Source organism: Rhinoderma darwinii, chromosome 1 (genome assembly GCF_050947455.1).
Source record: "Rhinoderma darwinii isolate aRhiDar2 chromosome 1, aRhiDar2.hap1, whole genome shotgun sequence".
Lineage (NCBI taxonomy): Eukaryota > Metazoa > Chordata > Amphibia > Anura > Rhinodermatidae > Rhinoderma > Rhinoderma darwinii.
The window spans coordinates 31,233,562-31,250,659 of record NC_134687.1 but is presented as its reverse complement, the minus strand read 5'-3'; the positions used below and the strand labels follow the sequence as shown (position 1 = coordinate 31,250,659).

The 17,098-nt window shown below is 44.2% G+C and overlaps 1 protein-coding gene across 6 annotated transcripts in view; it reads left to right on the top strand.

The window, feature by feature from the left end:
• Positions 1-14,952, top strand: part of POLN (DNA polymerase nu) — a 219,602-nt gene extending 204,650 nt beyond the window's left edge. For all 6 annotated transcript variants that reach the window (XM_075857050.1, XM_075857041.1, XM_075857059.1 and 3 more), the window contains 2 exons: positions 12,690-12,745; positions 14,660-14,952. In XM_075857050.1, coding sequence (XP_075713165.1) covers positions 12,690-12,745; positions 14,660-14,728 — 125 coding nt within the window. In that variant the 3' untranslated portion in view covers positions 14,729-14,952. The remainder of the gene's footprint in view (positions 1-12,689; positions 12,746-14,659) is intronic.
• Positions 14,953-17,098: the final 2,146 nt, after the last annotated feature.

Sequence of the window (17,098 nt, the reverse complement as noted above, 5' to 3'; positions counted from 1 at the left end):
GGCGGACGTCCGCCCGAATGGTCGCCAGTTGCGCATTCCGCGACAGGATGCGGTTGTGCATTGGCTGGGTTTTAGAGGTATGTCGTGGAGCAGGGTGTTGGCGGAATTCCAGACATATGCTCGGCTTGATAGGGTTCCGGAGGTCTTAGTGTTGCACGTGGGTGGGAATGACTTAGGAGTCCGCCCCTTTCGTGAGTTGGTGCGGGATATCAAACATGATATGTTGTGTTTGTGGGTATCTTATCCCAAGTTGGTGATAGTGTGGTCGGACATAGTCCCAAGAAAGCATTGGCGGTTAGCTAGATCTGTGGAGAGAGTCAATAAGGCTCGCATTAAAGTTAATCGGGCGGTGTCCCGTTTTGTGGCAAAAAACGGGGGCATTTGCGTGAGGCATAGGGATTTGGAGTCAGGAGTGGGGAATTTCTGGAGGAGTGACGGGGTTCATCTGACCGAGGTTGGCATTGATCTTTGGAGCTTGGCGATAGCAGAAGGAATAGAAAGGGCGGTGGTGGTGTGGAGGAACTCACAGGCTTAAGGTGGTCAAGGCCTGTTTCGCTGTGGCGGGGGGAGTCCTTGAGGCCAGTCAGTACAAAATGGTGGGGGGGTCGCATCGGGGGTATGCGTCCCCCAAAAAAGGTACATGGTTGAAGACTTCATCGGGTGGTATCCCTTTGAAGTGGTCTTCTGGTAGAAGGTATATCACTTGAAGGCTTCATCGGGTGTTATCCCTTTGAAGTGGACTTCTAGTGGTCGGTATATCACTTGAGGGCTTCATCGGGTGTTATCCCCTTGAAGTGGACTTCTGGTGGTCGGTATATCACTTGAGGGCTTCATCGGGTGTTATCCCCTTGAAGTGGACTTCTAGTGGTTGGAGCCATCTGCAGAGGTGAACGGTGCTTCCGAGCTGGTTTACGGCTGGAGGTAATTGGTGGTTTGCAGATGGCTAATTCGGTGTGTTCTTAAAAAGGAACATCTGAAGGGGCTTCAAGGACTTCCTCTGCTCGGGTTAATGTTAACGTTAAATTGTTATTTACGATTCTGACCCATGTTGGGTCATGTGAATTATTAGGAGGAATTCTATGGCGGATTCCTAACTAGTTATCCGAATGTTTCGGATTTAAATTGTTTTTATAAAACTGTGAAATTAATAAACGGCTGCTGTGGCCATTTCACATCCAACCTCGGTGTCACGTGTCTTTACTAAAATGGGGGTGGGGGGATAGGATGATCTAAGGTTAACGCACGACTCTACCTAGGCAGGTCAAGAAGAGGCTGGACGCAGCCCGCAGGGATTAAGGGAGGCCGACATGACCGTCCTGGTAGGGAAAGGGTTACTTAGGTGAGGGAGAGTTGGTAGGAGCTGGAGGAGGGACGGGGAGGAGTTAAGGGGGACGGGGGGGGCTGTTCTGCGCTTCCCGCTGTTTCTCGGCATTGAGCCGGAAGCAGCGGGAGGAGTAACACAAGAACAGTAAGCTCCCACCCTCCCGCCCTTGGTTTTGTTACTCCTTAGGTCTTATGTACGTCCGTCTATGAGCGTTGTGTTTTATTTGTGTGCTTATTTAACATGTTTTTCTTTTTTCCGGAGTAGGTTCTGTTGTCATGGCAGCTGGCGGGGGGAGTCCTTGAGGCCAGTCAGTACAAAATGGTGGGGGGGTCGCATCGGGGGTATGCGTCCCCCAAAAAAGGTACATGGTTGAAGACTTCATCGGGTGGTATCCCTTTGAAGTGGTCTTCTGGTAGAAGGTATATCACTTGAAGGCTTCATCGGGTGTTATCCCTTTGAAGTGGACTTCTAGTGGTCGGTATATCACTTGAGGGCTTCATCGGGTGTTATCCCCTTGAAGTGGACTTCTGGTGGTCGGTATATCACTTGAGGGCTTCATCGGGTGTTATCCCCTTGAAGTGGACTTCTAGTGGTTGGAGCCATCTGCAGAGGTGAACGGTGCTTCCGAGCTGGTTTACGGCTGGAGGTAATTGGTGGTTTGCAGATGGCTAATTCGGTGTGTTCTTAAAAAGGAACATCTGAAGGGGCTTCAAGGACTTCCTCTGCTCGGGTTAATGTTAACGTTAAATTGTTATTTACGATTCTGACCCATGTTGGGTCATGTGAATTATTAGGAGGAATTCTATGGCGGATTCCTAACTAGTTATCCGAATGTTTCGGATTTAAATTGTTTTTATAAAACTGTGAAATTAATAAACGGCTGCTGTGGCCATTTCACATCCAACCTCGGTGTCACGTGTCTTTACTAAAATGGGGGTGGGGGGATAGGATGATCTAAGGTTAACGCACGACTCTACCTAGGCAGGTCAAGATATTTCCATCATTGCAGATATGTTGTACTCTAGTGACCAATGTCACGGCGAAAAATATCAAAATGTCAAATCGTGGGAAATTCACCTGTGCAATCAGCTTAACACATTGGATAACTTTTCTTACCATTACTAATATGCATAGCTGAAAATTAACATTCAATGGGTATTAAAGGTGCTTTATGATCAGTCATTGGTGGCATATCGCTGGTATACGGCACATGGCATCTTTCGCTGTGGAGGACCTGTTCTGATTTGATTGGGAAATGTGTAATGCTTAATCTCCCCTGTAGTGGCGCTGCAGGGAAATTCAACATTTACTTGCATGTGGTGGAACGGGTGGATAAATTACTGGGAGGGGCTGGTGATGATCCAGCAGTCGTGGTCCATGTAGGTACCAACGACAGAATAAATAGTAGGTGGAGGAGCCTTAAGAATAATTTTAAAGAACTGGGCTACAAGCTGAAGGGAAGGACCTCCAAGGTAGTACTCTCAGGAATACTGCCTGTGCCATGCGCATCACAGGGAAGACAGTGGGAGCTCAGGGAATTAAATGCATGGCTGAAGTCTTGGTGTAGAGGAGAAGGCTTTGGGTTCCTAGAGCACTGGTCTGACTTTTCATTGGGGTACAAACTGTATACTGCAGATGATTTGCACCTAACTGGAAAGGGGTCCACTGTGCTGGGGGAGAGAATTGCAGCTGGGGTGGCTGAGTATTTAAACTAGGGCTGAGGTGGGAGGCCAATGTAGAAAATAAAGGGGTAGTTATTTTAGAGAGGGGTCAGACTATATTGGTGGGGGGAGAAACAGACTGTGGGGAGAGGGCTAGACAACAAGATAAGGAGATCCTTTCGTTACAAAACAGCAATGAAAATAAAAATGCCCAAATAATGTTAAATAATCACATTTCTGATACTGAAAGTGAAACATTTAAAGGCAAGTTAAAGTGTATGTTCACAAATGCCAGAAGTCTAGCAAGCAAAATGGGGGAGCTGGAGGCCTTGGTACTGGAAGAAAATATAGATATAGTGTTAAGGATCTGCCAGGCACAGCTTCTGTATCCACGCCCATAGGTAATCAGTCTGCACCTGCTTCTATGTCTGTGAGACTGACTCCATCTTCCACCACTCAGGATGGCAGGCTTAGGAGTGGGAGAGCCTATCACAGCCTGGCCAGACGGAGCTAGCTCCCGCCCTCTGTCTATTTATACCTGCCTTTCCTGTTCCTCCTTGCTTGTGATTCTTCTCTGTTGGTTTCCTGGCCCTGCTGCAGCTCCTTGAACTACTTGTCCCTGCTTCGTATTGACCCTGGCTTACTGACTACTCTTCTGCTCTGCGTTTGGTACCTCGTACACTCCTAGTTTGACTCGGCTTGTTCACTACTCTCCTGCTCTACGTTTGGCACCTCGTACTCTCCTGGTTTGACTCGGCTCGTTTACTCTCTTGTTGCTCACGGTGTTGCCGTGGGCAACTGCCCCGTTTCCCTTTGTTCTGTGTTTCCTTGTCTGTTGTCTGTCGTGCACTTATTGAGTGTAGGGACCGTCGCCCAGTTGTACCCCGTCGCCTAGGGCGGGTCGTTGCAAGTAGGCAGGGACTGAGTGGCGGGTAGATTAGGGCTCACTTGTCTGTTTCCCTATCCCTGTCATTACATATAGTTGGTGTTGCTGAAACATGGCTAGACTCTTCAAATTACTGGGCTGTAAATCTACAGGGTTTTACACTTTTTCGGAAAGACAGGACAAATAGGAAAGGTGGTGGTGTATGTCTGTATGTGAGAAGTGATATGGAGGCGGTGGTGTATGTCTGTATGTGAGAAGTGATAAGAAGGCTGTGGTGTATGTCTGTATGTGAGAGGTGATATAAAGGCGGTGGTGTATGTCTGTATGTGAGAAGTGATATGAAGGCGAGTGTGAAAGACAGAATAGTGGGTGAAGATTGTGAGGAGGTTGAAACTTTGTGGGTGGAATTACAAAGGGAGGTAAACACTGAAAAAATTACTTTTGGTGTAATCTATAGATTCCCAATATAACTGAGGAGATAGAAGTTCAGCTATATAAACAGATGGAGCGGGCTGCACAGGCGGGTACAGCAGTGATAATGGGAGATTTTAATTACCGGGATATTAATTGGTGTCATGGTTCGGCTTCAACTGCAAAGGGGAGACATTTCCTCAACCTGTTGCAGGAAAATTTTATGGGTCAGTTTGTGGAAGACCCGACTAGAGGTGAAGCTCTGTTGGATCTGGTCATTTCTAATAATGCAGAGCTTGTTGGGAACGTCAATGTTCGTGAAAACCTCGGTAAGGCCGGATTCACATGAGCGTGTGCGTTTTGCACGCGCAAAAATTGTGGCGTTTTGCGCGCGCGCACAAAAGGCACTTAACAGCTCTGTGTGTCAGCTGCGTATGATGCGTGGCTTCGTGCTTTTCACGCAGCCACCATCATTATGACACTCTGTTTGTATGTTTGTAAACAGAAAAGCACGTGGTGCTTTTCTGTTTACATTCATAGTTTTACTGCTGTTGAGCGAATCATGCGTGCTTCCGTGTGGTGCTCGTGACTTCAATGGGTGCGTGATGCGCGAAAAACGCAGAAATATAGGACATGTCGTGAGTTTTATGCAGCGGACTCACGCTGCGCAAAAATCACGGACTGTCTGCACGGCCCCATAGACTAATATAGGTCACGTTCGTGTAAATCTGCCCTAACAGTGATCACAATATAGTTACATTTTACCTATACTGTAAAAAACAAACAGAGGCTGGGAGGGCAAAAACACTTCATTTTAAGAAAGCCAATTTCCCCAGGATGAGGGCTGCAATTCAAGATATAGACTGGGAAGAACTAATGTTAAATAATGGTACAAATGATAAATGGGAGATTTTCAAATCTACTTTGGGTAATTATAGTGCAAAATTTATTCCTATAGGTAACAAGTATAAACGACTAAAATTAAACCCCACATGGCTTACACCTTCTGTAAAAAGGGCAATACATGACAAAAAAAGGGCATTTGAAAAATACAAATCTGAGGGTACAGCTGTAGCCTTTGTAAATTATAAAGAGCTTAATAAAATTTGTAAAAAGGTAATAAAATTATCAAAATTACAAAATGAAAGGCGGGAGGCCAAGTATAGTAAAACAAATAAATAAGTATAAAAAAAGCAAAGGGTCTGAACATGTAGGACTCCTAGATAGTGGTAATGGGGAATTGGTCACAGGGGAAATAGAGAAGGCAGATTTACTAAATGGGTTCTTTAGCTCTGTATATACAACTGAAGAACGAGCACCTGATGTAGCCGGTGCCCGTGCTGTTAATACATCAGTTGATATACTGAATTGGCTGAATGTAGATATGGTCCAATCTAAATAAAATAAAATAAATGTGCACAAGGCCCCGGGACCAGATGGGTTACACCCTAGAGTTCTTAAAGAGCTTAGTTCAGTTATTTCTGTCCCCCTCTTCATAATATTTAGAGATTCTCTAGTGACTGGTATAGTGCCAGGGAACTGGCGCAGGGCAAATGTGGTGCCTATTTTCAAAAAGGGCTCTAGGTCTTCCCCGGGTAATTATAGACCAGTAAGGGACTATATACAGAATTATGTGACAATAAATAGTATTATAAGTGACAGCCAGCACGGTTTTACTAAGGACAGAAGTTGTCAAACCAACCTGATTTGTTTTTATGAAAAGCTGAGCAGAAGCCCAGACAGAGGGGCCGCTGTGGATATAGTGTTTTTGGACTTTGCAAAGGCATTTGACACTGTCCCTCATAGACGTCTAATGGGTAAATTAAGGACTATAGGTTTAGAAAATATAGTTTGTAATTGGATTGAGAATTGGCTCAAGGACCGTATCCAGAGTGTTGGGGTCAATGATTCCTACTCTGAATTGTCCCCAGTTATAAGTGGTGACCCCAGGGTTCAGTGCTGGGACCACTATTATTCAACTTATTTATTAATGATATAGAGGATGGGATTAATAGCACTATTTCTATTTTTGCAGATGACACCAAGCTATGTAATATAGTTCAGTCCATGAAAGATGTTTGTGAATTGCAAGCGGATTTAAACAAACTATGTGTTTGGGCGTCCACTTGGCAAATGAGGTTTAATGTAGATAAATGTAAAGTTATGCATCTGGGTACCAACAACTTGCCTGCATCATATGTCCTAGGGGGAGTTACACTGGGGGAGTCACTTGTTGAGAAGTATCTGGGTGTACTTGTAAATCATAAACTAAATAACAGCATGCAATGTCAATCAGCTGCTTCAAAGGCCAGCAGGATATTGTCGTGTATTAAGAGGCATGGACTCGCGGGACAGGGATGTAATATTGCCACTTTACAAAGCATTAGTGAGGCCTCATCTAGAATATGCAGTTCAGTTCTGGGCTCCAGTTCATAGGAGTTAGAAAAAATACAAAGAAGAGCAACGAAGCTAATTAGGGGCATGGAGAATCTAAGTTATGAGGAAAGATTAAAAGAATTAAACCTATTTAGCCTTGAAAAGAGACGACTAAGGGAGGACATGATTAATTTATATAAATATATGAATGGCACATACAAAAAAATATGGTGAAATCCTGTTCCATGTAAAACCCCCTAAAAAAACAAGGGGGTACTCCCTCCGTCTGGAGAAAAAAAGGTTCAACCTGCAGAGGCGACAATCCTTCTTTAGGCTGGGTTCACACTGAGTTTTTTGCAGGCAGAAATTCTGCCTCAAAATTCCGTTTGCAAGTTTGAGGCTGATTTTCCTCTCCCTGCAAGCCGATTTTCGCGGCATTTTTTGCCCGCGGCCATTGAGCGCGGCGGGCATAAAACGCAGAGAAATATGCTTTCTCTGCTTCCCATTGATGTCAATGGGAGGTCAGAGGCGTAAACACCCGAAGATAGGGCATGTCCCTTCTTTCTCCCGCGAGCGGTTTTACCGCTCGCGGGAAAAAGACGCCTCCGCCTCCCATTGAAATCAATGGGAGGCATTTTCGGGCCGTTTTTGACGAGTTTTGCGGTGCGGTTTCCGCGTCAAAGACTTGTCAAAAAACTCAGTGTCAACATAGCCTTATTGTGAGAACTGTGAATCTATGGAATAGTCACCGCAGGAGCTGGTCACAGCAGGGACAGTCGATGGCTTTAACCCCTTCCCGCAGAAGCTGAGCCAGCGACCTCACCGCCGGGTGACAGCTGTATGTTACAGCTGGCACCCTGAGGTATCGGCCAGGACCGGAGCTAGCCTCCGATCCGACCGATTAACCCCTCACATGCTGCGTTCAATAGAGATTACAGCATGTGTGGAGTTTATAGCCATCGGCACCCCAGCAACGTGATCGCTGGGTTGCCGGTGGCTGCAAAGGCGATCGGAGGGCTAATGCTTACCTCCCGGTCCGCCAGCAACGGAATCCTCCTATGCCCCGTCGTCGGCGGGGCCCAGGAGGCTTCCGGTACCATCGGCAAGATGGCGCCGGCTCAGCTTCCGGCTCAGAAGCTGAGCCGGCGTCATCAGCAGTGGGTGTCCGCTGTATGTTACAGCGGACACCCCGATCTATTGCCAGGAAATGGAGCTAGCTCCGATTCCTGGCATTAACCCCTTCGATGCAGTGATCCATTGTGATTGCTGCATCCTAGAGGTTTGTAGCAAATCGGCAGCCTTGCCACGCGATGGCAAGGCTGGCGACTGCTACCATGGCAACAGGAGCCCTAACAATGGACTCCTGTCTGCCATTACGTAAGCTGATTAGGCCCCGCCCAGAGGCGGAGCCTGATCGGCTTGCTGTCTGTGAACAACTGACAGTTCTATTACATTGCATTACATAGGTAGTGCAATGTATTAGAACATCAAACAAACAGTTGGACCTTCAAGTCCCCTAGTGGGACTAAAGAAAAGTGTAAAAAAAAAGTGTAAAAAAAGTAAAAATAAAAGTTGTAAAAAATACAATAAAAGTTTCAAATAATAACACAAAACACAATCGCCCTTTTTCCCTTATCAAGTCATTTATTATTGAAAAAAATAATAAAGCCATACATATTTGGTATCGCTGCGACCGTAACGACCTGAACTATAAAAATATTATGTTATTTATTCCGCGCAGTGAACGCGTAAAAAAAATAACTAAAAAATACTGACATAATTGCTATTTTTTGGTCACTTTGTCTTCCAAAAATTGAAATAAAAAGTGATCAAAAAGTCGCATGTATCCAAAAATTGTACCTATAAAAACTATAACTCGTCTCGCTAAAAATAAGCCCTCATACAGCTCCGTCAACGAAAAAATTAAAACCGTTATGGCTCTCACAACATGGCGACAGAAAAAATACATTCGCTTTACAAAGGTTATTTTATTGTGCAAAAAGTTGTAAAACATAAAAAGTGCTATAAATTAGGTATCACCGGAATCGGACTGACCCGCAGAATAAAGCTAACATGTAATTTATAACGCATGGTGAATGCTGTATAAAAAGAACTAAAAAAATATGCCAGAATTGCTGTTTTTTGGTCACCTTGCCTCCCAAAAAAAAAGGATAACAAGTGATCAAAAAGTCGCATGTACCCCAAAATGGTACCAATAAAAACTACAGCTCGTCACACAAAAAAAAACAGCCCTCATACCGCTACGTCTATGAAAAAATAAAATTAGTCAAGGCACCAATAAGCCATGAAAAAAAAATATGCAGTTGTGCCGGCCCGAGGGGAACATTTCTTCTGTTTCAAGTGGCGAATTATCAAGGCCCCTAAAATTAGGGATCCAGGAAGGGGAGGGCCCAAACATATCTGCTGGAAGTGAGGGCGCCCGTATTATACCAGGACAACACTTTCCCAGCAAAATTCCCCAAACTTCAAAGGCGCGGAGTGTGGATCAAAAGGGGGATAATAAAGGACGCCATATATCAGTGCGACACTGGCCTGTGCAGAAAGGATTGTGTCACAGCGTAACACACATCTATGGATTATTTTATTGTTTTTTTTTACCCCACTATACCACCTGACTATGCCCCTTATATACTCCGCCCGCCTTACATGTGCCCCCACATTATAAACGGAAACACCAGTAAGACTCCAAACAAAACTACTACAAGCAAAATCCACGCTCCAAAAGCCAAATGGCGCTACCTCCCTTCTGAACCCTACAGTGTGCCCAAACAGCAGTTTACTTCCACATATATGGCATCGCCATACCCGGGAGAACCCTTTTAACAATTTTTGGGGTGTGTGTTTCCAGTGGCACAAGCTGGGCGCCACATATTGGCATATCTATTGAAAAACCATTTTCACTCTGCAACATCACGTGCACACCAATTTCTGCTAATCACCTGTGGGGTTAATATGCTCACTACACCCCTAGGTGAATACCTTGAGGGGTGTAGTTTCCAAAATGGGGTCACTTCTGGGGGGATCCACTGTTTTGGTCCCACAGGGACTTTGCAAATGCGACATAGGGCCCAGAAACCAATCCAGCAAAATCTGTACTCCAAAAGCCAAATGGCGCTCCTTCCCTTCTGTGCCCTACTCTGTGCCTAAACAGCAGTTTATGACCACATATGTCGTATTGCCGTACACAGGAGAAGTTGCTTTACAAGTGTTGGGGTGCTCTTTTACATTTATTTGTTGAGAATATGAAACATTTTCAGCTAAAACTACGTCTTATTGAAGAAAAAGGATTTTTTTTATTTTCACTGCCCAATTCTAATAAAATCTATGAAACACCTGTGGGGTCAAAATGCTCACTACACCCCTAGATGAATACCGCTAGGGGTGTAGTTTTGTGAATCGAGTCACTTTTGGGGAGTTTCCACTGTACTGACACCTTAGGAGCTTTGCAAAAGTGATATGGTGTCAAGAAACCAATCCAGCAAAATCTGTGCTCCAAAAGCCAAACGCCACTCCTTCTCTTCTGATCCTTGCCGTATGCCCAAACAGCAGTTTATGACCACAAATGGGGTATTGCTGTACTCCAGAGAAGTTGCTTTACAAATGTTGGGGTTCTTTTATTCCTTTATTTGTTGAGAAAATGAAAAATGTTGAGCTAAAGCTATGTCTTATTGGGAAAAAAAGGATTTTCTAATAAAATCTATGAAACCCCTGTGGGTTCAAAATGCTCACTACACCCCTAGATGGATTCTTCAAGGGGTGTAGTTTCCTAAATGGAGTAACTTTTTTGGTGTTTTCACTGTTTTGGTCCCTTAGGGGCTTTGCAAATGCGACGTGGTCTCCGCAAACCATTCCTGCTAAATTTGATCTCCAAAAGCCAAACGGCGCTCTTTCCCTTCTAAGCTCCGCCGTGTGTCCAAAAAGCCGTTTATGACCACATGCGGGGTATTGTTTTACTCGGGAGAAATTGCTTTACAAATGTAGTGGTGCATTTTCTCCTTTTAGTCCTTGTGGAAATTAGAAAAAATTAGCTAAACCTACATTTTCTTTGAAAGAATGTAGATTTTCATTTTCACGGCCTACTTCCAATAATTTCTGCAAAAAACCTGCAGGGTCAAAATGCTCACTATACCCCTAGATCATTTCCTCAAGGGGTACAGTTTCCAAAATGGTGTCACTTTTGGGGGATTTCCACTGTTTTGGTGCCGCAAGAGCCTTTCAAACCCGACATGGAGCCTAAAATATTTTCTAATAAAAAGGAGGCCCCAAAATCTTCTAGGTGCTCCTTTGTTTCTGAGGCCTGTGCTTCAGTCAATAAGTGCACTAGGGCCACATGTGGGGTATTTATAAAAAGTGCAGAATTTGGGCAATAGATATTGAGTTGCGTTTCTCTGGTAAAACTTTCTGTGTTACAAAAAATAGATGAAAAATGAATTTCTGCAAAAAAAAAAAAAGAAATTTGAACATTTCACATCTACTTTGCCTTAATTCCTGTGAAACATCTAAAGGGTTAAGAAACTTTCTAAATGCTGTTTTGAATACTTTGAGGGGTGAAGTTTTTAAAATGGGGTGACTTATCGAGGGTTTCTAATATATAAGGCCTTAAAATCCACTTCACAACTGAACTGGCCCCTGTAAAAATAGCCTTTTGAAATTTTCTTGAAAATGTGAGAAATTGCTGCTAAAGTTCTAAGCCTTGTGATGTCATAGAAAAATAAAAGGATGTTCAAAAAACGATGCCAATCTAAAGTAGACATATGGGTGATGTTAATTAGCAACAATTTTGTGTGGTATTACCATCTGTCTTACAAGCTGATACATATAAATTTAGAAAAATGCAAATTTTTGCAATTTTTCACAAAATGTTGGTGTTTTTCACAATTAAATACTTAATGTATCGAGCAAATTTTACCAGTAACATAAAGTCCAATGTGTCACGAGAAAACAATCTCAGAATCGCTTGGATAGGTAAAAGCATTCCGGAGTTACCACATAAAGTGAAACATGTCAGATTTGAAAAAATTGGCTGTGTCCTGAAGGCCAAAACAGGCTGTGTCTTGAAGGGGTTAAAAAAGGCTTAGATAAATTCCTAGAACAGAAAAATATCAGCTCCTATATGTAGAAATTTTTCCCTTCCCTTTTCCCATCCCTTGGTTGAACATGATGGACATGTGTCTTTTTTCAACCGTACGAACTATGTAACTATGTAACTTCTAGATTTCGCCACACATTACAGTTCATGACTGGAGGTCACAGCAGGGGGACACTTTGTGATCCACTTATACTTAAGGACCCTGCTGACAATTGTCCAAAGTGGATCCTTTTAGGGTATGTGCACACGACCTCTTTTCAGACGTAATGGAGGCGTCTTACGCCTCGAATTACGCCTGAAAAGACGGCTCCAATACATCGGCAAGCCTCTGCCCATTGCTTGCAATGGGTCTTACGATGTTCTGTGCAGACGAGCTGTCATTTTACGCGTCGCTGTCAAAATACGGCGTGTAAAATGACGGCTCGTCGAAAGAAGTGCAGGACACTTCTTGGGACGTTTTTGGAGCCGTTTTCTCATAGACTCTATTGAAAACGGCTCCAAAAACTTCCGTAAAAAATGCAGCGAAAAACGCGAGTTGCTCAAAAAACGTCTGAAAATCAAGAGCTGTTTTCCTTGAAAACAGCTCCCTATTTTCAGACGTTTTTTGTTAAGCGTGTGAACATAGCCTTATAGTCCAATCAAGCAAGGGGGAACTTTAACCAGATCGTCTCCTGCCAATGCTAGGAAAGTGCTGTATCACTTTGTTTTTTGTCAGCTCTTCTCTGCTTTTTCAGGAGGGCTGTATGGTTGGTCATTGACTATAATAAACCTGGAAAAATCTGAGTAGAGCCAACAGGAGACAAAGTGGCACGGTGCTTTCCTAGCACAACGTTTGGGCCCCCAGTCAGTCACATAGGAAATCCTTTTTGTGTTAATATTTATTGCACAGTATAATAGATGTCTTTTTCCATATGTTTCTAGAACTTGTTAAATACGTCATGGAATCCTTACAACATGCCGATGGTGTTCAATTACAGGTAAATTAATTACTAGAAGGTTGAGCATTGAAGTTGACATTGTATGATATGGAGTTTCCTGCACTGGAGAATGACTCTGTTTATACAGAACAGTGCTGCAAAAGAAGGAAAAGAGCAAAAATCAGAGTCACCCAGACCCTCCCATTGTATTGATTTTGGGGGTTAAGTCCAGAATTTCCAAAGATTTGCTCAATTCAAAAGAAAAACCAAAAACCAAATGGAAGACTGAGCACTATTATGGCATACACTAAGAGGGGTACTTGGGGTGCTAAATAAAGCTGGCAACCTTGGGCAGTCACGAAAGGGGGCATGTATTGCAGGCACCACGGACATGCACAAAAGGGGGCACCTTTGAGACTTTTTGGATATTTGCCGTAGTTTGTATGTGGCTTATAACTTCTGCTATTGTCCTACTCTGGAAGGGGGAAGGAAGTTCCTATTTTCCATTTTCAAATGTTGGAAGGTAAGGTTTCCCAGATCATATCAACAGGTGACCCCTATTCTTCCTAGATTCCTAAATGACTAACCTGCCAAGCAATGCAGCTATAAAGCTAGGGTTACACGGCGACATGTGGATGTGCACGAGTCACAGTAAAATCACAGCATTATCACATCACAATGATTCTCGAATTGCTATCACTGCAATAAATCCAACACAGTCCGCAGCCTTGTTTCTCATAGGGAAACATTGAGGTTGTGTTGCGGTAATCCTGCGATTTTACTGTGACTCACTATATGCTTTTGCTGCTTGGTTTGTTCTTTGTTTCAGCTTCATTAGAGTAGATCAGTAATCTGTGACTACAGCTTGGCTACTGCACCTACAGGTAGTCTGAGACACACCTCCTGTCTCATCATTGGTTTAGGCTGCCGCTGCCTCCCCACTCTTCCGATTGACTGTTGTAAGTCTACCACAAGTTTCCCAGGAAGTCAGTGCATGGAGAGTAGATTTCTATTATAGCAAGAGCAGCATAATCATAAAGTACAGATGACTAAACAACCAGTGAGAAAAAGGTAAACATTGGCTAAATACTGAGAGAGATGAGTCTCAGTTAGGCCCCATGCACACGAACGTGTTTTTGCGTCCGCAATTCCCCCGCAAATCCACGGGAGAATTGCGGATCCATTCATTTCTATGGGCCCATACACACTATCTGTGTTTTCACGGGTCTCCGCATGTCCGCAAATCCGTGCCGCAGAAACTCAGGACATGTCTTATTACGGCCCGCAAATTCGATGCGGACATGCCCATAGAAGTCAATGGGCCCGTGGAAAATGCGGGTACACCTCCGTGTGTCAACCGCAGTTTGCGGAAGTGTTGCTAGGCGACGACCGGGAATGAGTTCTGTCGTCATCCTGTTTTACCTAGGGTTTTTTTTTTTATCCGCATTTTGCGGATTACATACGGATGAACTGCGGATTACATACGGATGAACTGCAGAGGACATTTCACGGAACACGGTCCTGGAATTTGCGGACCAGAAAAACACTACGGTCGTGTGCATGAGGCCTAAGGGGGAGACTGGACAGTGGCTTTAAAAAATAATATATTTGGGAAAAATACTCTTTTGAACTATTTACATAGCGCACATTATACAGTATATGTATTTATTATCATTTTCACAATTTCATATTAAATCAGTTACTTCGATTATATAACAAAATGTCTGAATTTAAATGTCTGAGATCTAAAGGGGTATTCCCAGATTCGACAATTATCACCTATTGATAACTGAGGAGAAACTTGCGTTCTCGCATTCGGTGGGGTCCCAGTAGTGGGGGTCCCAGCGATCAGTCAATTATCAGCTATTCTGTGTATAGGTGATAACTGTGGATTGTGGGAAACCCCTTTAATTGATTAAATTATTGTAATTGCACTTTGTAAGGGTGAATCTCCATAAAACCATGTCTCTCTAGGTCCCTTTAAAAGTATCATTAACTTCCGGAAAATCCTGGGGCTGCATGACTGAACTGCGAGTGAAGTAGATCAACGGCCTGCGCGACTGTTATTTGGTAACCGTATTCTTACCCGCCAAGCACTGATTATTTTGTGAAGCACTTCGCAATTGCTCGGCTGGATCTTTCATCAGCACCTAATAGCCGGCATGTAAATTTGTTTTTTACATCATTCAGGCTGTAGCCCTGGTCAACTGCAGTGGGACAAAAGCCTCTTCATACTGGTTTAGGGTATGTGCACACACACTAATTACGTCCGTAATATACGGACGTATTTCGGCCGCAAGTTCCGGACCGAACTCAGTGCAGGGAGCCGGGCTCCTAGCATCATAGTTATGTACGATGCTAGGAGTCCCTGCCTCGCTGCAGGACAACTGTCCCGTACTGTAATCGTGTTTTCAGTACGGGACAGTAGTTCCACGGAGAGGCAGGGACTCCTAGCATCGTACATAACTATGATGCTAGGAGCCCGGCTCCCTGCACTGAGTTCGGTCCGGGACTTGCGGCCGAAATACGTCCGTCAATTACGGACGTAATTAGTGTGTGTGCACATACCCTTATTGTACTTCTTTTAGACACGGTACCCAGAAGGGAGCTGCAAGTTTTATTTCTAAATTGTAATGGTTACTGAACAAAAGTTCAATTTAAATGTGGCCTGTTTAACATCTATTTACATCACTGTCTATTATCACCCATGAAATATATTATTCAGATCCTTCACCAGTGTGATTATAGATACATTACTGCCTATAATAAGCCGTGATAAAGTTGTTAATTCTTATGTTTGCATTAAATATCAGTTTGCATATTGTGTACAGTGCCTCATTATAAGCGCCATAAAGTAAATAATTAAATACCACCATACCGTGCTCTAATAATACCAATATACAGCGACCAACTAACAGCTTCATATATATAGTCATGTAATAACAGGGATAGACAATATGTAAATCATACTGCTGTACAATTAATAATCAGATTTATAGTGATCGTCATCCTTAGGTGACAGGATTTCTGTGATGCCCACTTCAACACGCACAACCAATGCGCCCTGTGGAACCACACAGGTTATACATATCTAATGGCCGGCCTTGGTCTGGTGTATAAAAGGTTGTGAGCTATGCAGCAACTTTTACCCAGCAATGGACTGCAAAGTACATGGTGCGATCTCACAGCTTATTGAAATGCAATAGAGGGTTAACTAAACTTTCAAAAAACCTTTGACATGTCATAGTGACATGTCAGAAGTTTTGTTCGGTGGGGCTACGAGACCCCTCCACCGATCGCTAAAATGAAGCACCAGAAGTGCTCAGGTGAGTGATGTGCTGTTTCATTTCTGATTGGCTTTTCTCGGAAAGCCGAGCAAGTGGTGTACGGGCTCAATAGAAAGTCTATGAGTCCGTACACTTGCTCAGTTTCCAAGAATCAGAATCGAAGCACTTCACCCGAGCACTTCTGCTGCTTCGTTTTAGCGATCGGTGGGGGTCTTGGTGCACGGACCCCCACCGCTCAAAACTTCTGACATGTCACAATGACATGTCAAAAGTTTTTTGAAAATGTAGATACCTTTTAGGATTGCATCACATCTGACAGTGCTGGGAGACTCCCTGGGATAGTCTCACAAGAGTTATGTTGGCATTCCCACATTAACCCCTTCCCGACATTTGTCATAAGTATACGTCATGGAAAGCCAGTGCTTCCCGCAAAATATCGTATACTTACGACAAATTCATGGCACCGGCTCAGAAGCTGAGTCAGTGCCATCATCCCCGGATGTCAGCTGTATCTTACAGCTGACATCCTGCTGTAATGGCGGGGACCGAAGTTAGCTTAGATCCCCGCCATTAACCCCTTAAAAGCAGCGGTCAAAAGCGATCACTGCATTTAAGGTGTTTGCAGCTAATCGGAACACCTGCAATGAAATTACAGGGGTTCCGGTGGCTGCAATCGCAACCGGAGGCCTAACACTGGCTTCCTGGTCTGCCTAGCACGGAAGTCTTCCAGGACCCACCCGGCGGCGGAGCCTGAAAGGCTTCCGTAGCCGCTGGCAAGATGGCGCCGGCTCAGGAGCTGAGCCAGCATCATCAGCGGTGGATATCAGCTGTATGTTACAACGGACATCCACCTGTAATGGCAGGAACCGGAGCTAGCTCCGATCCCTGCCATTAACCCCTCAGATGCAGCGATCGGATGCGATCGCTGCATCTTTGTGGTTGTTAGCAGAAAGGCAGCTGTGCCCTGCAATCGCACGGCTGCCGACTGCTACTATGGCAACAGGACACCTAACAATGGCCTCCTGTCTGCCATTACGGAAGCCGATTAGGCCCCACCCGGAGGCAAAGCCTAATCGGCTTGCTGTCAGTGAATGACTGACAGATCTAATACATTGCACTACATAGG